We start from the raw sequence: 20,216 nt of genomic DNA on the forward strand, positions 1-20,216 counted from the left end.
CAATAAGTGCTGATGGGACTGAATAGCTTGCCAAGGATAGCGATGCGGCAAGACTTGACAGATTTGGCGTTGGATGGCTTGTAAGCGCTGGATGGGATCCAGCCAATCTTCAGCATGCCTCGTTATGGGGCTCGCGTTCAACTTGGTCTTGAGCATATTGGAACTCGAAATAATTAAGCTCTTTCTTAAAAAAACACTTGAGAGAAAACGCTTAGTTTTAATTAAAAACTTTGTAAAGAAGAAATACCTTGATATATAAATAAAATAAGTAAAAATAAAACGTATTAATAGAGGCGGTGGGCTTTTTGTTTTCATGGCAAGCCCGCAGTTGTAAAGTGATACAATACGGCCTACCATTTCGCCAGCATGGCTTCCCATAATATGCTGAAGCAACTTTCAATCGACATCCAAGGCAATTTGCTATGATCATGTGTATCAAACTGCTTTTTTTTGGTTTGTGTAGTCTTGTACTACAACAAGTTACCTGCGGACTGCAGTAATTACATCCAGAGATAGCATACGGCCATTCTTTGGGAATTCTGTGTATGATGTTCCTCGCACACTCCGGGCCTTCTGTAACAACTAAGCATTCTCAACTATAGACATGCCGAGGCGGTGGGACGCCGGAAGGCTTGCCCTGTGTCGCAGGGCGGAATTTCCCTTCCTTATACCACTCGTGAGCACTCTCTGCACGTTCTTGCACTTCTGAGATACTAAACCCTGGATCAATCAGCCTGTCATAAACTCCCTGCGCATAGTCGGGGGATATATTATGAAGTTGCGCGAGATACTTGACCTGGTTGCCTGTAAGTATTGTACCAAAGCTTTTACTGTGGATCTGGGGTATTTTACCTGAATCTCGGAGTAGTTGACCCTGTTCAGCCATTTTGCAGTATTGGTGATGGTGTGCTGTCTTTGTTGGTCTGTCATGACTCTTTTCCATAACTCGGTGGCTTGGTCATAGTCGTTCCTCTTCCCTTCGTGCCAGAAATGGCTCTTTCTGCTAGAAATAGCGTCTTGGACCCCGTATGGAGCTTCAGCCACATCTGGACGGAATTTGTGGGCGAAGCTGTTTGGGGCATATTGCTTGTTTCCGGCGTGATTGGCATCGACTCGCATTTGCCCGTCAAAGTTGAGAGACGCGTATGACTTCGCCATAAAGGGACAGTTTACAGGGACTTGATGTAAATTAACTCCGATTCGGTGGTACTGCGCGTCGCGGTAGAAGAACATGCGAAACTGAAGAAGAGGATCGGGCGAATCTTCAATGCCGGGGACCATGCTGCCTGGGGAGAATGCCGCCTGCTCTACATCTCGGTGGAAATTCTCAGGGTTCTTATTGAGTACGAGGCGACCGAACTCCTTCATGGGAAACTCCTTTCTCGGCCAGACTTTGGTGACATCAAATGGGTCGAACCCAAGCGACTCGGGGTCCGTCTTGTTAGGGTCCATGACTTGCACGTATGCGGTCCATTCGACCTCCTCGCCACGCTCAATAGTAGCCCAAAGATCCCGTTTCGAATAGTCGGGATCTTGGCCACAAATCCGGACTGCTTCATCTTCTGTAAATTGTTTCTGTCCGTGCTTGGCGATGAAGTGATACTTGATGTAGACGAAGCCGCCCTTGTCATTGACCCACTTGAAGGTATGGCAGCCGTAGCCGTGGTTGAATCGCCACCCCTGTGGCGTGCCATGGTCACTGAAAAACATTAACCCAGCATGGTTGGCCTCTGGGGTGTTGGCGAGAAGGTCAAACAAAGCATCGTGATCAAGGAGAAAGTTTTGCGGGTTCCTCGACTGCGACCGAATGACGTCGGGCCCCTGGATAGGATCTCTGCAAAAGAATACAGGCTGTGTGCCTGTTAGTTTGAACCTCACCAGGGAAAAGGGGGGAACTGTATCCCAGAAACATACAAAATTCAGCCCAACAATATCGTAGTTGCCTTCCATGGTGTAAAACTTGATGGCAAATCCTCGAGGGTTACGGGCCTCATCGGGGAACTCGCGCCCCAAAGTCACCGTCGAGAAGCGCACAAAGACGGGAGTCTTCTCTCCTACCTTGGATAAGAAGTCGGCTTTCTAGTTGACATTGTCAGTTGTTACATGACAGTAGTAGCCAACGTTGAGCGAGTCAGTAAGCTTTTGCATACCGTGAGCCCAGTGACGTCTTGCGTGCATTCAAAATACCCAAATGCACCCGACCCGCAAGGATGCACCATTCCTGAATCGATTTCTTTTCAGCTTGCTGTTGACAACTACGGAGGCGTATACTCACGCTCAAGGTTTTTTGATCTATTGAAATGCTGCTGCTTCCTAGAGAGAGAGAAGTTAGAATGCGTCAGAATCCCCGTATCAACTACGTACTGGAAGAGAAAGACATCGCTGGCCAATGGAAGACCGCCAACGGTTTTGCTGTGTGCTCTACACTAGCGTTAGCATTTCCCCCGTATGTTTCTGATATTTCTCTTACGGGTCTGGAAAAGGTATTCCTTCATTGTTTGTGAAGTAGGCACCATCGTCCTCCCGTTTGCCACCCTTCATTGCCCCCGAGACTTTGGCAATCACATCTGCCGGACCCTCGTTCGCCCCTTGCATATGGCTTGCGCGAGGTGGACGGCGCTCTCCCTGGGTCTCGCTACCTATCATTTCCGCCGTGGCACGCAAAGGATGCTGAATCGGATTCATCTGGTTGCTGTTGGTACTCATGATGCTTGTGATTGTATCGTGACCAAACTATGTGTGGACGAATGGTTTGACTATAAATATCATATAGCTGGTATAACCACACACATTCAAGTAATACGGGCTTCTGCTATATATAAGAAAGGAACCAAAGAAGAACTGTTGTGATGTTAGGGCACAATATATTGCGTCCATGCTTCCATAGCAAGCACGATGTTTCGGCCTCTTTTCTCACCGCCCATAAAACCCAGTGTCGCATCATTCTTACCGGTACACACTAAGCCACTGAATGTACTGCTACGGATACGTCACGGTTACGGCTCGATCTGCGGATGCTTTCCCGACGTCCCTAATTATACTTCCACTACGGAGTTAATCCTACTCGGTTCCCACAGCCGCTCACGTGGCGGCCTTGGCTGCGACAACGGAGAAATAACAACGTTTTGATGTGGCTGGTAAGAAACTTGGTCTGTGGGCTGCCCCTTTACCATCTAACATGACTCTTAACGCACAGCAGGAAGTTGACATCAGCCAATAGCTTCCGCTTTCCCATAATCAGAACCGTGGAACAGACGCCATTTGTTTCCCGCTGACCAAAGTGGAATCGTGATGGCTCGCGTTCTCATCACGATTGGATAAAAGCGGTCGATTGACGCAGGACTTGGAGACGTCACGGTTACGGCACGATAAGCGCCGAGTCGCAGCTACCATGTGTCGTCACAGTGACAAGTAGACTACACCGCCACGGCTTGGTTTTCCTCGTAATCAAGTGCTGTTAATTGGTTGCATCCAAGGTGAGGTAGCAGACTGTATGCCGCCGGTTCTTCAACCATCTTCAATGCCAGGCAAACATAAAGACCCCCTTTCGGTACTTTGGGCTCTCACTCGGTCCAATCTCCCGTAAAAGCGCTTCGAGTCTCACGCGTCTCTCAGCACTATGCTCGGTGTACGCGGTACTATTGCAAAGCTTCCCAAAAACTGCAACAACTTTTATCCCGTACTTTGCAATCGCGCCTTTCGACAAGCAGCAGCCATGTCGACCATTTCTGCAGCCATCACCAAGGATCACCGCGAGCTCGAACAGTACTACAACGAAGTTATCAACAACCCCAAAAACCATGATCATCAACAGCGTTTTGGTAACCAATTCACCTGGGAGCTCGCTCGCCACTCTGTAGGCGAGGAACTGGTTGTGTATCCTGCGTTCGAAAAGTACCTCGGCAAAGAAGGGAAGGAAATGGCCGAACATGACCGGAAGGAGCACCATACTGTACGTTTGCATACTGGCGATTTTCAAGCCTCGGCTGACAGTAGTTCCCATTGCAGGTCAAGGAGATGCTCAAGGTTTTCCAAGGGATGAAGGCCTCAGACCCCAACTATATTGAACAGCTTACGAAGCTGTGGGGTCCGTTGTCTCAACACATGAAGGAGGAGGAAGAGCAGGATCTGCCGGCCCTGGAGAGGAAGCTTCAAGAGACAAGCGAGGAGTCGGCGTCGATGGCTAAAAGCTTTGGCCGTACAAAGGCTTTCGTACCGTCACGCAGCCACCCTAGCGCTGGCGAGCATCCACCATTTGAGACCGTCATGGGTTTGCTGACTGCCCCTATTGATCATATTGCCGACCTGTTCCGAAAGTTCCCCGACCAGACTATATCTCCAAATCCGTCTGTTAAGTGAGATTAGGTTGCCAAACTCGTATAGAGTGCCCACTACTCCGAGCAAGGTGCATGGGCTTTGACCCGCGGAGGTTGTAGCTATAATTCCATCGCTGAAACAAGAAATTGATGACTTTTTTTTGCGTAATCTACAATTGCTCTCTAAGACTTCAGAGTCTCGTAGTCTTTTCAACGTGGTATTTCGTATTTGTACGACCAGACACAAAGTTTAACTTTATCTTGCGCCTGATGCATGCAACGCTTGGTGCCGTGCTCCCAGAACATGTTCGCAGGGCCGTAATAATGCGCACCCAAGAACAAGCCTCGAACTTGAAGCTTGCATTAATTTGCGGACTTCGGGCCGCAATAACTTACTTTCTCAGCAAGATCTGTTCCTGCACAAATGTGTTGCTTGCAGACTATTAGCATCTGGCCATCAACGGCGACCAAGGAAACGAGGTGCGGCAACTGACTGCTATTCTTTGCTTCTCAGACGTAGCAAGGTCGCTTAGGTTCTATGACCTGGAAGTACTTGCTTTGATGTTTTCGTCAAGTAAAATTAGCAACATCGGTTCCCTTTGGCGGCCAGGCGTGGCGAATTTCTACAAACCGCGGCATGGTGTCACGGCGCAATCTGCAAGATCATATGGCATGCACTTCTATGCTCATCGTCCATTACTCATTCTCAGCTTTATCCGCCATTCATAATTTCATATTTCGTCATGCTCGATCTCAGTCAACGTATAGTTTTGTGCGCACCAGGAGTCCTGATTTTCAACCTGTACGGAGTACGTAGCTGTTTTCGGTATCCCAGATTGCTAACGTGCTTTCTGACCATTGCCTAAACTCTAATGAGATGAGAAAGAAAAACAAAAATCCGTCGCTTGAATCGTCCGAGCTCTAAGCTTTGCAACCCAGTCGAACACCAGCCAAAAGTTCAGTCACGGTGCAGCTTGTTTGTCATGAGTCAAAACGTCTCCTCTTTCTCTTTTTCCTTTCCGCAATCAAGTACCTCAGACACTATCCTCTATATCCCCCGCCATCACATCATCAAGTCAATGGTCGGATAGTACGCCATTTGGCATGACGCTACAGTGATATCAGCACCTACCTAGGTACTTCAACGCATTCCTCTCAATTGCTGACATCTTCTATGAGTCATTGAGCGGTCAAGAAGTGGACACTCTGATCCGGCCGTTATTCTCCTCGCCAGGTCTCGCAAAGAGCATATAGTTAGCACACTCTGTGATTGTGTTTGCGCCTTGTTTTCAGGCAGTACAGTATATGCATAGCGCCGGAAAAGTGATTTTCATCCAATGATCAATGTGCATGGACCCTGGTGACCTCATGCGGTTTGAATCAAAGTTGCGTAATCGACGGGTGTGGATGCAACGTCGCAAGGTATGAACTACATCATCGACATCAACATGCAGCCCTCCACAGACGGCGCGGTTAACGCTAGTATCAGGCTTTGTACCCTTTTGTCCCTGATATATAGTAGACTCGTAGTTACGATCTTGTTCGCAGCTCTTTTCCCATGAAGCCATCTCACGTTGATACTGTTCCAAAGTCGATTTCTGCAGACCGATTCCACGCACTGACAATATGTCTCATAGCTCGCTACGCGGTTTGGCCGTAGCCAACCATTTCGTGGTCTGGTTATCTGCCGTGATTGTCACGGGAGCAGTGTCTTGGTTCATCAGTCGCTTCTCTACCAGTGAAAACAGCACGCATATTATTTACCAGGAAGTCATCGTGAGTTCAATAAATAACCTTGTATGATGTACAGTTTGCTCATAGTACCAGGCTACGATAACATTGGCTTTGTGGACATTTGGAATGGTTTTGCCGCTTGTTGGGGCATATAGAGGCCATCTTTGGCCTGTGAACTTGGCCTTCTCCTACCTTTGGCTCACATCCTTTATTTTCTCGGCACAAGACTGGTCGAATGGTAGATGCCATATTGTCGGTCCAGGCTACGGTAGATGTAACTTGAAGAGGACCATTGCAGCGTTCAACTTTCTCGCATTGTCAGTCACCAACTCGAAAACACGATATAAACCTGGACTAACAATAACTACAGTTTCTTCTTACTTTGCAACACAATTGTCGAAGGTCTCATTTTCCGCGCTCATCGCAGCGACGTCGCGTCGAGAGATGGCTGGGCTAGGACTGACCGACCCGGCTCGTCCACCGGCGTTGGTCAACGCGGCACCGTCGTGTGAGATATTTTGGGAATCTGGCAAAAGGTCAGCGTACCATGGAGCAATATTGCCCATCGGGAAAAAGAAGAGGATCATGGCGCCATTCTTTGTTGTCGAACTGAGCCACCATTATGCTCAGAAAGTGATATAGTTCTTATCTTGAAGGAGTGGTGGCAAACTGAAAGGCAGACGTACAGCATGGGTTTAATCGAATGAATCTAGATGAACTTCAACAAAGTCTTATATCATGCATGTGGCGGATTACAAGTAAAACCAGACGCCAGTAGCTCGACCACATCAGTTCATAGCATACTGGCATGCGCATCCCCGGTCTCCAAACCCAAGACTCGTGGGTAGAAAGCGTAAGCAATTGACAACACTTCTGCTCTGCCGGCTAACTTCCACCCATTCACACCAATGCTACGTTACTGGAAAGGGGCCGTAGCTAGCGTTGGTCCTATGCAACAAATGCTGCTTGGTTGAACGGGACATGCCAGACTGAAAGGCAGTACAACTCACTGAAATTACTTTATTAAGTGGACCCGCGAGATCGTATCGCGGTACGGCATATTTCAAGGTGGCGGACATGGTCGATTACGATGTGTAGCGCTGGAGAATCTGCCTGAGCGTCTATCAGCAGCGTCCCCTAGCTCTTTCTCGGAGGTTGTCTTCCTATGTCTCGATGTATTGGCTCCTGCGGACCATTAGATCCGTGTTATTGGGTCATGATTCTGTGTATTCAGGCGCTGCCGAGTGGTGATGCTCATTAACACGCAGACATGACATCACGACAATTGATGAGGTCAGTGTGCAGCGGATGCGCATAAAAAAACTAATCTAAACGCAAAGCTCAATAAATACCCCGACTTTTCAAAAAAGAGAACAACAATTACTCCAAGAGTAGATATTTCAACAAAAGTGGAAATGACGCGCAAGATTTGCATCACTGCCGTAGATGGCAACACAGGCTTCGCCATCGCCGAGCTTCTCCTCCAGCATCGAGAGTTCTCGCGCAAAATCGAATCAGTCATCGGTCTAGCCTTGGAGCCCAAGTCAGAGAAGGCACAGGAGCTGAAAGATTCGGGAGCGACGATTGTGCCCCATACGTTCGGCCGCGTCAGGGACATGGTGAAGACGCTCAAGGATACCGGCGCAGACACAATTTGCCTGGTACCACCAGCACACAAGGACAAACACGACATATGCGTCGAGTTGGTTGACGCGGCAAAGAAGGCCCAAGTCGCAAACGTCTGTCTTATTAGCTCGGCGGGGTGCGACTATGCAGATCCCAAAAAGCAGCCTCGACTCCGGGAGTTTATCGACCTAGAGGCCCTCGTCTTGCAGTCCAAGGGTGACGCCAGCACGCCTACCGGTGGCTCGCCCTGCGTTATTCGGTATAGCCTCTGTCGCACAAGCCTTGAGGAACGGGATGCTAACCTGGCCCAGTGCAGGATTTTATGCCGAGAATCTGCTTCTATATGCTCCGCAGGCACAGGAAGAGGGTATCCTCCCGTTGCCAATTGGGAAGAGCCACAAATTCGCTCCTGTTGCTCTTGGGGTAGGGTGTCCTTCTTTGCGAAATTATGGCCTTGCTAGCTAACTTCAGATAGGATGTTGCCCACGTGGCGGCTCATGTTCTCACTGGTAAAGGGAAACACGGGTTTGATGACAAGCATAGGGGACAAATGATGATAGTCACCGGTAAGATCAGAAGCCATTTTAGTAATTGGCATTGCTAACGAGCAGGGCTAGGACCGAAATTGTGCGCTGGGCATGAGCTTGCTACCGCCGCGAGCAAGGCACTTGATACAGAGATGGAATTCGAGAACATATCCCAGTTGGTTGCCTGACATGCTTTCCGTTTCACGATACCGTACTGATTCGAGTTGCAGGGCCGAGGCGAAACGTGTACTGAAGGCACAGTCGGATAGTGACCAGTCTGAATTGCAATACCTTCTCGAGTACTACAGCCTGGTACGTGAGGGCAAGACAAACTACATCGCGACTACTGCGTTTCATGACGTTACAGGGGGCCATCCCACTGAACCCGATGAATTCTTCCGGTTGTACCAGAATGAGTTCCGGCCCAGTAAAAAGGCGAAGCACAGTCACAACCACAAGTAGTGCAGGGTCTAGTCGTGGTTATATGGACTTCTCACTCTTTTTGTGCATTTGGGGGGTTGAAATATCGCTGATTTATCTAAGATGATATCATTATGATGTCTGGTGAAATATCCATTCTAGTAATCCATTGATACTGCTATTCTGGTGAATTTCATTCAAGCCTTGTGACGGTTGCATACTCTGACTTGATAGGAATCCGAGAGTATAGGTTAGCTTGGGTACCTGTGGATAAATATAATCAAAATAAGTTGTTTTTGGTTTTTTGTTTCAATACAGATGGTAGTGCAAGCATCATGCAAGCATCATACAAGTATTGCATCAAGTAACACCATGTGTTGGCCGTACCAAGCCAGAGAACCGTAACATACCACGTAGTACACTATGAGTGCACGCGGTCGCGATGTATCATTAAAATATAATATTATTAAGTTATGCATTCATGGTTAAGTCTACGGTGCGAGTTACCAGCATAAACTATATTTTCCTTCACGTAATTAATAGCTGAGACTATAATAAGATAGCTTTTACCAGCGTGTATTATTGTAAACTACTAATTTCACTAGTACATTTATCGGAATTACGTTTATAATATACTGAGTGGTCAGTTACGCATTAGCTTAGGTGCGGCTAAAATACAGTGCTACTAGATGCCCTACATTTCGCCTCTTTTTTTAATTTTCTTTTACATTAAAGAAAAAGATTATTTCAACCCTTCATCTTCCACCCCTCGCGAGTGGCTTCCTATAAAGCCTCTAGTTGGTGGTACTAAACAGTACAGCGCGGCGCGGTCTAACTAAGCTGGAGCGTGTGCTATCAAAGTAACAAGGTTTGATTTCTGCGTAGTGCGCTTTGAAGTGTATGACTGCTACGACATGGATAATGCGGAAAGTAATCAAGTTGACTCACTATTGTTGCAGATCAATGCGCTTTCTTTAACGGAGTCAAGTACAGATAGATCATGTCCACCTGAGATGATCCTAGTCCACAGCAGCAGCACTCAAATCGGCCCAGAAACCGAAGTCAGTTGGGATATACCTCCCGCAGCTGTGGTTTGGTCGAACTCCTTGGCTCATCATTGGCTATCATGCGAAGGGTACTTTTCATCAGTCAAGGTCACGCGTACTGTGCCGTTGTTTCAAAATTAGGAGAAAAACCATCGGTCCGAACAGCGAAGAATGGTCACACTACTCCATGCGCTGCGAGGTGCCGTGAGGCGGAATAATGGGAGAAATTGTACTGCAGTATACGAGAAAGCCTCCAACGCCAAGGTGATTGAAATTTCTCAGTCAACGGACCGCAAACGAGCACTTCACCAAGAGTTGATGAGCCAATTCCGGGCCTCTACATGCTACGGGCCAGTGCCACTAGGCATAACGAAGTGATAAGGCATCCAGCATTTCTGGGGCATGCTCACGCGAGCCATAAGGAAGAGATGGGGATTAGACCTAACATAAGAATTTCTCAAGCTCTACAGATCTCTCGGTGGCTTAGCGCCTTCTCTAAAATACAGTATTACCTTGACTTACTGATCTCAACATCCGGCTTCGTCGTTATAACGCCGTAGTGCGACTTAAAGGCTATCCTTTTAAATTACCATATCTGAGAAGTGCGTTGCACCTTCTCATAAGTAGTCCCATGTTATGCTGCAAGGCACCTAGCGATAATTCGGAAGTTGGTGGTTTATTGCCATTGCAAGGTGTTGCCCGCGGCTGGATGCTTTGCCTGCCTGCTCTAATCTAGGAACGCAGGGTAGTTTCGCGATTTGGGCTTGGTGGCCAGATCTTCGACAAAAGCTAGGTCGCATAGGGTCAACTCGGAAACTAGCCGTGACGGCTCATCGGCCCGTCCCGCCCGTCTCAAGTTCTCAGCCGAGACCCGAGTCGCGCCGCAAACTCCACTACCAGCTTCCGGGGCACCACGCTCCCCAGGAGCATCTGATTTGCAATTCGCACACTAGCACCAGCTGGGGCGAGGCACGAGTAATGGCAGGAAGCATCTTCTCTCTCCACGCAGGCTCCGGCGGTTGTGGGCTTGTTGCCAATGCCATGACTTCTACTTGCCCCGGATTTCTGGTTTCACCTGTAACTGACCTCACCGTTTACCCAGTCTGCATTGCCCAGCTGGGCAGGGAAAGTTAAGAACAAAACACCATGACTATATAGTAAGTTGCCAGGATCATCGACCAGTAATCGTCGCTCTATGTATCCCCACTGCTCTACAAAAGTAACCAAAACCGATGTTGTGCTGGGCGCAGTGCAAGTCTCTGTGTAACGGGCCGGGCCCTGCATGTGCACTCGGGCCTCGGCTGATGCCGATGCTAATAACGCCACCAAGTGATGGTCTCACACTAAGTCTAGCGGACTTTCTCCTGTAGCTAAAGTGGGTTTAGTAGCTGGAGGTGGTTTGTTAGGAGGTGCATTAATAACGCCGGTATTAGCTATGTTACGGTCCTACGGGTTATCTTACTGCGAGGGCTTACTCCTTAAGGCGCCTTTCGATTATTAGAGCCTCTATAGCTACACGCTCACGGAAGGATTTAAAGTCTAGGTATTCTTAAGTGCTGCGTTTACGGCTAACTACAAGGCAGGAATAAAGATGCGCCTCGGTGCAACAACGCCGTCAGGCTCAACAGCCAACTGATCCACCGTATCCGCCAGCCTATCTGCATTAGACGACGTCTTCCTATAAGATATAGAGGTTTAATATACAGTACATAGTTAGACTATGCGTACCAGTCAACTTAAACACTTCACTGTAGATTTAAAGCAGTTATAACAACTTACTGTAGTTACCGCTAAGGTGAAAATCGGGCTGTATGGGTACCCCGGGAAGTGGAATTGCAAGTACACAGCATTACCCTTCGGGCTGGATATTCAGGCATCATCCCTTGCCTTGGCAACTTAAAGGGCGTTTAAAGTATTTTAGCTTTATGCCGGCTGTTTAGACCCCAGCGCTCAAGCTGAACATACAAGGTTCGCTCGCTGATTATTGAACTGTTGTTTAATTGAAGCTGATGATTAATATTGAGCAGCACATCTCGAATCAGGACATCGTCGTCATATAGATCGCAAATGTCCTCGTAAAAGGACTAAAGCTTATTACTGCCACGGATCGAATCTGTCAGCTCCCCTTGCTCAGATACCTCTCAAGACTACGACACGATAGGTCTGCTTCCGCTAGCCACCCATCGATTCGTTTAAAAAACCAAGGATCTGACTAGAAGATTCGCCGGCAATTCGTCGACTCTCAATAGCGTCTCGGAAAGCCTCAATCTGGCTGCGTGGCGGCATAGTAAAAGATCGGTGTTGTGACGAGGGTGTGTTGTGAGGTTTAATGGAATTGGGCTTGTCCGACTAGGTCTTCTCTAGGTGATGGGCACGCAGAGCCAAAGAGAACTGGAGGCACAGTGGCCAAAAGAGCCGTACGCTGGGCAGGATGGGACAACTAGAAACACGACACGTCGTGTAGCAGGTCGACAACCCAGAATGGAATCGTCAGAATTTTCGTGAAAAAAATCTCTCCGAGGGCCAGAAAGTTTCGTCCATACCATAGGGCAAGAAGTTCTCCAGTCCATCGAAGATAAGCTGCAGCGCCGCTGGGTCATCACTCCCGTGAAGCATGCCATTGAATGACGTCAGATCAGTTTCCATCGTGGCGGCTCCGGTCTCAGACAGAGGAACCTGGTGATCAACAGAGAGAATGTCTAGACATGACTGAGTCGTTGGCTGTTTGACTCCAGCAGTACTTGAACCGCCAGCTCTTGCGTTGTTGTCTTCAGAAGCTAGATTTTCCGTAAACTGGGTCCTGCTTCCCCTGTCCGTCAAACTTCTGAAACCCGCCTCTATTCTCGCCAACCTCGGTTTGAGCACATCGGCGCTGCCCCAAAATGAAAGACCACGCTCAATGGTCAGTTCTAGAAGGTCGTAGTTGGAGGGTGCTAGCATCTTGTCTCGAGAAGGAGGACCTATAATCCGGCATGCAGTTTGGGCAGCGGCCGCGAACCACAGGGCGTTGGTTAGACAAGGATTCACGTATTTGACATGTTCATGTGAGCTGTTTCGTATAATGGCCACCATTTTTTCAGGAACTTTCATGTACTTGAACCACGAAGAGAAGTCGCTCGATTTAGTAGAGTCATCGTCGGAGTGAGACTTGTTGTCCTGAGACCAGAAAAGATGATGGTCAATCATGAAGTGCACAAACTGTGTCATGATATGAATAGAGTAAATGTCGGAATGATACTGGCGGCAATTGATGTCTTGTGGTGACCCTTTAGTTTTAAAGTCCAGGTATTGCCCCTCGTAGACTAACTTTGTGGGCATTGATGTGGTTGCACAATAAAATGCATTGGCAATGAGGGTTAGATTCTCCTCTTTGGATGCGTTTGCGTCGTTGGTAGTTGGCGACGGATTATAAACCAGAAGCCGTGCGTTCTGTACGAGCGAATTTATGACGATGAACCAGGCCTTGGGGCTCGTGTTGCCCGTCTTGGACAAAAGTTTCCATCGCTGACTGGGATCATGGGACAAGAAGCAGCTAGCTTGATAGTCACACTCCAACCAGTTTTGATCCGGTACGGGCAGAAAAGTGAAGTTTTGCGTGCCGTCAATGGCCATAGGTAGACGTCGTATAGCGCTAGCAAATACGTCCATTTCCCATAACGCCCACCAGGCCCTGCGTCGTTCCTCTAGCATTGACCAGAGTGCGACATCTGTGGCGATGTTGCCCATATTCGAATCTGGACCAGAATGCACGTCAACCAAGTGGAGTTTCATGTCGTATGCTAGTCTAATAGCCTTTCCTAGAACGGTCCAAGACTTGGATCGCACATTCCTCGTGATGTGATAGAACGCATCAAGGACTGAGGCCTGTAGAAGATATAAAGGCGGGGTCGTATCCTCGTACGAGTCCAAGGCACTTCTTAGTTGTTTCGAGGCGATATCTGCAAAGTAGGAAGGTGGTGGACACGTCGGGACCCTGTTTGGGTCTTTGCAAGCAGAGTGGAATCTTGCCGAGAATGTAAACATTGCCGCCACCAACGCCTCAGCTTCTATCTGGGACCGCATATAAAGGAACTTTGCCTCGATGCCATTCGGTTTAAAGAGTGTGAAAGATGTCATGTTATCGAAATATGATTTCATCCTGCTCTTCTTGTCAGTAACCCCATTTTGGGGGTGGTGGGTTGGCGGGATTGGCGATAACGAGGGTTTTTTGAACAAAACTCTTTCATTTCATGAATCTCAAGCAAGATTATATGACTCACAAACTCGTGTAGAGCTCTCTGGATATCTGCAAGCCCCTGCACACCCCGTCATTTGTTATTTCGGGACCCTGTGTTGCTGAATCGGGACTGCCATGCTGTGAAGGAGGGGTCTGTGACCTAGTCTGCTTCCCCTTCGAGAGGTCCATGATTTGGGAAAACGTCGGGGCACTAGACACGCCTTCATGACTACCTTCAAAGCCATCCGAGCAACGGTTCAAGCACGGGCATGTTGCTTCATCATGCTCACTAGGCCAGCTCGTCTCGTGAGCTCCTCGACTGGTCAATGTGCCGGCGAGGTCAGGATAATCCGATCTGGGGCTGACTCCCCGAGAGACGCTTGTAACATTCGATCCAGTTGCATCTACGGTGGGTGACAGAGCATCAAGGGATGGAGTATTTGAAGCAGAAATCTTGTGTCGCTCACGTTCTTTCTTCAGTCGATCCACTAAACAATGTCAGTTAGGTATCTGACACCGGCCGTGTATAGTTTCACAATGACCTATTTTCCGCCCAATTCGCTTGGTTGGATACTCGCATGTCCTTCCATGTTTCGCACAGAGTAAGCAGGTAGGAAGTACGCGATCGCTATACTTCTAGTTAGACTCTAGCATGAGGCGGCCAATGACACGTGCATGACAAACCATCTTACTTTCCTCCTGTCGTGTCAAAATAAGACAGCATTAGCATGTATTTCGAGGCTCTGGGATGTGAGCGACGGGGTTTTTTTCGCACCCTTTACAGGCATAGCAAGACAACATAGACGAGCCTTCGCCCTGATATTTCATTGTGGATTTCGTTTGTCAAAATCGACCCCTTGCAATCGGACGGAATTGAACACGGTGAAGCGGTGAGACGCTCTGTCCATGGGCAAATATCGCATGGCCGGCACGACTGCCACGTGTCGCACCCATAAGTATGTGTTTTAAACATTCGTTTGTTGAATATTCCCTAGTCCGGATGATCCGGACTTGTGATGCTGGGGGATGCCAAGGGGTTTGGAATTTGCCCGTGTCGCTCTAAGAAAATGGCGTTTGACAGCCTCGTTGTCTGCAACTTCATTGGTGAAGACAGTTCTGGCGTTGGGGTGACTAGATGGCTACGACGCCAAAAGCCACTGAATGCTCTGCCAAAGTGTTTCTTTCAAGGATTCCCGCGCAGCTCCAGAGTCCCGACCATGGCTCGCCATGATGATTGTTTCCAACGGTGGCCAATACAGAGGCGCCCGGGCGTGCATTTAATATTGCGCGCCCCGCTGACTACTTTTTGTTCACCCCTTCTCCACATACACAACTGCCGCTTCTGTGTGGTCCTCCAGTGCTTGGACTGCCGCCGTCAGACCCGGCTCTATCCGACTTGCAGCTGCGTGAACTGACCAGACGCTGCCTCTCTGGCCGCTGGTGCCATTATTGCTGCTGCAAATAGTATTGGTTCAAATGTCGTCTCTGCTGCTGCTGTTGCTGCTGTTGTTGACCCCGATAACCGCTGCCACACCTGCCTTGTACCACGTCTGCTGGCTTCCTTGGCATCACGACCAATCCGCCACTTGACCTCCTCTTCGTCACGTCGATCTTCTGCGGTATCCCAATCGATATAAGCCATCATCTCTTTTTAGTCTATTCCCCTCTTTTACCTCCTGATGAAACACAGTACTGGCCCATTTGCTTGTAATCTCGACACCATATATACAAGTCTTTCTGGTATCTCAGTGGAAGTCCCATGGCTCTGCGATATGCTTGGCACGCCATCATTACCATTCATGGCCTGAGGAAGTCTAAGAGGGGTTGTAGTCGAAGTGACTGTTTCCGACACTTGCGGATGCGACACTTGGACTATTAGGTGGACCTTGTTATCATCAGTTATCATGATTGGATTTGACATGGCTTGTGCGACAACGCGGCCCTGAAAGTCTTCAATGGTAAATATTATTGAAGCCCATCTTTTCGCCGTGATGCCTGCGATAGCATGCAATTCGCATGGGAGCATCGATTTGCATATCGCTAGGAGGAATGACTGCACCAGGGCGTCTGCTGGGATCCAAGAAGTCATTCGAGGGTTGCCAGTCCTCGACTTCCCGCGTATTAAAGACAATGACACGTCGTTCCTCGTCTTGGCTCCAGGTGTCTTCTTCCTCGGACTATTTGAACCTCATTTCGTGCAGCTCGCTTTCGTTATCTCTGAATGCAACTAGTGCAAATACGGACGTCTCCGCCGTTTTGCGGCGAAAATTTTCCTTCGTCGAGATCTGGCAGGTAGTCGTGTGGCGCAGTAGCGGCTCTCTCCAATGCCTTCTTCTTCAACCCTACTTGCATCGTGGCACTTGAACAAACCAAGCTGACTTGGTGTTCAAGCGTGTTCGAGGATCGTTCGAGGCTCCATCGAGCGAGAAACTTGGGCCTGGAAATAGTGTGAGGTGGCAGATGCAACCGTGTCACACTTGGAGGCAGAGATGACATGTCACATGATCATCTTTCTATCTAAATAAGCGTGCGATTAGCCCTTTAGTACGAAGTACATGGTGTGGGCCCACTCCCAGGACTAATCCCTCTCTTACACACCTAAATACAGCATCATTGGTGCAAGAAAGGCCAATATAGGCGCATTTCTCGTTCGAATTGTAAGACAATAATATCAACTAATTCGTCTTAAAAAACGCCATATTTTGGCATCACTTTCAAGGGTTTCACTTTACAATTCGCAAGCCAATACCCTCTTTCGGTCCTGGTTATTTTGTCAATCTCGTGAGTGCTTGGGGCTTCCGAGTTTGTGGTACAGTGGAGAATCGTGGTGGGGGTAGATTAGTCAGCCCCCGAAGGTTACGCATCAAAATTTTTCCCTGGCCACGATGTTCCTCGCTCGTCTACGGTTCGTGTATTTGCATAGAGCCTTATTCTTCTCTTCTTGGACCTTTTAGGTGGAAACATCATTTGCACAATGAGCGACACGGGTGAAGCGGCGCCGCCGCATACTACCTTCGACGTAAGCTCGAAGAAGTCCGTGTTCACTATCTAATACCCTCTGAGCTGACTATTATTGCTTTATCAAGACCGTCCTCGTCTTGGATTTAGGATCTCAGACCAGTCATGTTCGTTTCACTTGAATACTATTACTTCTACTCTGGTAATCAAGCACTAATAATTCCAAAGCTCATCTTGAGACGGCTTAGGTCTCTTGGGGTGTACTCTGAGATGCTGCCTTGTACTCAAAAGCTCAAAGATCTTGCTTGGAAACCGATTGGGATCATCTTAAGCGGGGGACCATCTAGCGTGTATTCCCCCGACGCCCCAAGCGTGGATCCGATGGTGTTTGAGCTTGGTGTCCCCGTGCTGTACGTTATACACCAAGGACACGATGGAAAGGTCGCTAACATGTCATAGAGGCATCTGCTTCGGCAATCAACTGATTGGTACTCTCGCCCTCGTTTGATTCTATGCGATGATGAGCTGATAGTATTGTTCCAGCGTGGCGTGTAGATCCAAGCAGTGTAGCACCCGGCCAGAACCGTGAGTACGGGGAAACCTCGATGGCTATCCGAAAGCTTGGTAGCCACGCCGATCGGCTCTTCGAGGGACTAGGAGACTCCTTGAACGGTTCGTTCACTTCCTTTATGCAGATCCTCCTCGTCCAGCTCCATCTGATGCGTATCTGACATTCTCTTTCTGTAGTTGTGATGAGTCATTTCGACAAGGTTGTTCATCTACCCGACGGCTTTGAGACCATTGCCACCACTAAGGACAGCGAGTTTGCCGGCATTGCCCATAGGTCTATGCCGATTTTTGGTATGTGTGTCCTCGCTAGGCCAGGCTGATTCTAGAGCTTGCTGACAAGTATGGATAATAGGCATCCAGTTCCACCCCGAGATCTCGCACACAGAGCGGGGGACTGATATTCTTGCTAACTTCGCTCTTAAGATCTGCGGCGCTCAAGCAGAGTGGAAAATGGATAACTTCTCGGAAAAGGAGATTATTCGGATTCGAAAGTTGGTTGGCGATAACGCCCAGGTTGTATGTGTTTCTGTTTGCCCCAGCGACAAAATTGGACCTGCTAATAAATCCACAGATTGGGGCGGTTTCGGGGGGAGTGGACAGCAGCGTGGCTGCCAAGCTGATGAAGGAAGCTATTGGAGACCGATTTCACGCCATTCTTGTTGACACGGGTACGATGACGTCGCTGTAGGACATGCCCACCAAATTACTAGTGATGTTCTAAATGTCCATTAGGTCTGATGCGTCTGAACGAATGCGAGCAAGTCAAAGAGACTTTAGACAAGCACCTAGGAATCAATCTCACGGTGGTGGATGGATCCCAGCTTTTCCTTGACCGCCTTGCAGGGGTCACGGAGCCTGAAGCCAAGAGGAAGATTATCGGCGGGACTTGTGAGTCAACCCCTTAAAAGCTGGCAAGCCTATCGTATTGACTCAGAAAGTCATTGACCTCTTCGAGATTGAGGCACTCCGGTAAGCTCGCGCGCGCCCCATGACTTGTTAAACCGCGCAGAACTTGACCTAACCCTGTATCCAGTATTGAGAAAGAGGCAGAGAACACGCCTCGTGCCGGAAAGGTTGAGTGGTTCCTTCAGGGGACACTATATGGTCAGTACTCCACCCTGCTCACCAGAGATCGGGATTACTAACCTCGTCCAGCGGATATTGTGGAGAGCTTAAGTTTCAAGGGAGCCGCCAGTTCTACAATTAAGTGTACGTCTTTCAGCTGTTGATCATTCCTTGTTTCCCCCTTTTGGGTGTAACGGCGAGGCTTCCAAGCCGTCTGCCAAGGTTGGAGCTGTACCTTAATCAAGGGTCAGACTCTAAACTCCCTCGCCACATTGGACTTACCTCCCAATTCCCATCCGCCTTCAAGCGGAATGCCTCTACTAACAAGGTTCGTTTAGCTCATCACAATGCGGGAGGGCTCCCTGCTCGTATGCAGAACGGCGTAAGTTGAACTATGAGATATTTGGTGATGAAAGAGGCTAACATAAAACAACAGGAGGCGCAGCTGAAGCTGCTTGAGCCGCTTCGAGAGCTGTACGCTACCCTCGGTCCTGTATACGGACTTTAACAGTGAGGGTGATTACTTGTCGTGCTAACATGGGTCCAATAGGTTCAAGGACGAAGTGCGGGCGTTCGGTCGGCAATTGCAGATCCATGAGGAGCTCATTAGCAGACACCCCTTCCCGGGACCCGGTCTGGGGATCAGGATCATCGGCGAGGTCACCCGTGAGCGAGTCGACATTGTGCGCAAGGCGGATCACATCTTCATCTCCATGATCCGAGAGGCCGGGATCTATAATGAGGTTCGACGCGACCAAACCCAGCCGTCCGAAAGAGGCTTCCTAACGAGAAAGTTTAGGTCACCCAAGCCTATGCCGCACTTGATACGAACAGAGGTAAACTCCCTCTGCTCTTGCACTGACGTACTTGAGGCGATTTCTAACTTGCATTTGTGGCCTAGCCGTCGGTGTACAGGGAGATGCCAGGGTTTACGGCTACATCTGCATTCTGCGAGCCGTGACCAGCCTGGATATGATGAGCGCTGAGCCATACGAATTTAAGTGGAGTCTTTTGAAGGCTATTAGCAGGCGGATTGTCAACGAAGTGGACGGCATTGCGAGGGTCGTATACGACACCACATCGAAGCCTCCAGGTGAGTGCCCCTTCTATGCCCCTTGCTTTTACTTGACGCATTATAATTCTGACGGAGGATAATAGGCACAATCGAACTGGAGTAATTGTATAGCCTCTTAGAATAGCCTTTTAATAGGACTTTAATAAGATAGCCTATAAGCTGGTCGGTTTCTTGCTGTGCTTAGGCGGCCTAGTTCTTGGATTACAGCGGTGGCAGAATGAACCTGAGCGGCCCTGAGTATAGCTGAGCTGAAGTCGAGCCGGCAAACTATTGTTGATATAATCCACAAAAAAGGCTACCCTAATCTGGAAACAGGAGTCGGTTAGTTGTGATGAAGGTTTTGTTTAAGAATCATTGTCTCTTCGCGCTTTAAAAGGCGGTCAGCTCGGCAAGTTTTCGAATGTAGAAATCATGCGGAAAACGCCATTTCCCATCAGTTTCGACCACTGGATACGCAAGTTGGTCTCATCTCTCCCATGCAGGCCCCTTCATCTCGTTATAACCCTTCGGAATAGTCCGAGTAACGGGACCCCCAAAGCTCACCCTCTGCTCATCTAACAGCCAGACTGAGGAAATTTCGGAGGCTCATACAGCCGACGAAAGGACCTCTCCAGTCGGCGCAAAACTTTCAGACCCTGTTACGGCCTCAAGTCAAACAGCAGA

The 20,216-nt window shown here is 48.8% G+C and overlaps 7 protein-coding genes across 7 annotated transcripts; 4 read left to right on the forward strand and 3 right to left on the reverse strand.

Annotated features, from left to right (window-relative positions):
• Nucleotides 1–592: 592 nt before the first annotated feature.
• J3458_013481 (uncharacterized protein) lies at nt 593–2,219 on the reverse strand (the record flags this gene model as incomplete). Its single annotated transcript, XM_066120467.1, has 4 exons — nt 593–796; nt 853–1,851; nt 1,915–2,079; nt 2,151–2,219. 4 exons carry the CDS (start codon nt 2,217–2,219, stop codon nt 593–595), a joined length of 1,437 nt encoding a protein of 478 aa, XP_065974755.1.
• A 1,400-nt stretch (nt 2,220–3,619) lies between these two features.
• On the forward strand, nt 3,620–4,359 carry J3458_013482 (uncharacterized protein; the record flags this gene model as incomplete). The annotated part of the gene is made up of 2 exons (XM_007815678.2): nt 3,620–3,952; nt 4,009–4,359. The coding sequence occupies 2 exons, from the start codon at nt 3,620–3,622 to the stop codon at nt 4,357–4,359; spliced, it is 684 nt and encodes a 227-aa protein (XP_007813869.2).
• Nucleotides 4,360–5,795: 1,436 nt separating this feature from the next.
• J3458_013483 (uncharacterized protein) lies at nt 5,796–6,820 on the forward strand. Its single transcript, XM_066120468.1, has 3 exons — nt 5,796–6,092; nt 6,144–6,367; nt 6,421–6,820. The coding sequence occupies exons 1-3, from the start codon at nt 5,943–5,945 to the stop codon at nt 6,560–6,562; spliced, it is 516 nt and encodes a 171-aa protein (XP_065974756.1). The 5' UTR covers nt 5,796–5,942; the 3' UTR covers nt 6,563–6,820.
• A 605-nt stretch (nt 6,821–7,425) lies between these two features.
• On the forward strand, nt 7,426–8,897 carry J3458_013484 (uncharacterized protein). The gene is made up of 5 exons (XM_007815680.2): nt 7,426–7,935; nt 7,988–8,099; nt 8,152–8,242; nt 8,294–8,378; nt 8,434–8,897. Exons 1-5 carry the CDS (start codon nt 7,466–7,468, stop codon nt 8,663–8,665), a joined length of 990 nt encoding a protein of 329 aa, XP_007813871.2. The 5' UTR covers nt 7,426–7,465; the 3' UTR covers nt 8,666–8,897.
• Nucleotides 8,898–11,212: 2,315 nt separating this feature from the next.
• Nucleotides 11,213–15,350, reverse strand: J3458_013485 (uncharacterized protein). The gene is made up of 6 exons (XM_066120469.1): nt 14,661–15,350; nt 14,570–14,584; nt 14,428–14,513; nt 13,929–14,373; nt 11,449–13,807; nt 11,213–11,387 (listed from the first exon to the last, which is right to left on the reverse strand). Exons 1-5 carry the CDS (start codon nt 14,711–14,713, stop codon nt 12,160–12,162), a joined length of 2,247 nt encoding a protein of 748 aa, XP_065974757.1. The 5' UTR covers nt 14,714–15,350; the 3' UTR covers nt 11,213–11,387; nt 11,449–12,159.
• A 204-nt stretch (nt 15,351–15,554) lies between these two features.
• Nucleotides 15,555–15,974, reverse strand: SPT23_2 (SPT3 Dosage dependent suppressor of Ty-induced promoter mutations-like protein; the record flags this gene model as incomplete). The annotated part of the gene is made up of 1 exon (XM_066120470.1): nt 15,555–15,974. One exon carries the CDS (start codon nt 15,972–15,974, stop codon nt 15,555–15,557), a length of 420 nt encoding a protein of 139 aa, XP_065974758.1.
• Nucleotides 15,975–16,511: 537 nt separating this feature from the next.
• On the forward strand, nt 16,512–19,986 carry GUA1_5 (GMP synthase (glutamine-hydrolyzing)). The gene is made up of 18 exons (XM_066120471.1): nt 16,512–16,904; nt 16,972–17,010; nt 17,072–17,253; nt 17,303–17,331; nt 17,387–17,515; nt 17,591–17,704; nt 17,766–17,929; nt 17,985–18,081; nt 18,146–18,301; nt 18,352–18,382; nt 18,447–18,517; nt 18,569–18,622; nt 18,817–18,860; nt 18,915–18,952; nt 19,029–19,221; nt 19,278–19,314; nt 19,380–19,571; nt 19,637–19,986. Exons 1-18 carry the CDS (start codon nt 16,860–16,862, stop codon nt 19,654–19,656), a joined length of 1,635 nt encoding a protein of 544 aa, XP_065974759.1. The 5' UTR covers nt 16,512–16,859; the 3' UTR covers nt 19,657–19,986.
• Nucleotides 19,987–20,216: the final 230 nt, after the last annotated feature.

The sequence above is a fragment of the Metarhizium acridum genome (genome assembly GCF_019434415.1).
Source record: "Metarhizium acridum strain ARSEF 324 chromosome Unknown scaffold_276, whole genome shotgun sequence".
Taxonomy (NCBI): Eukaryota; Fungi; Ascomycota; class Sordariomycetes; order Hypocreales; family Clavicipitaceae; genus Metarhizium; species Metarhizium acridum.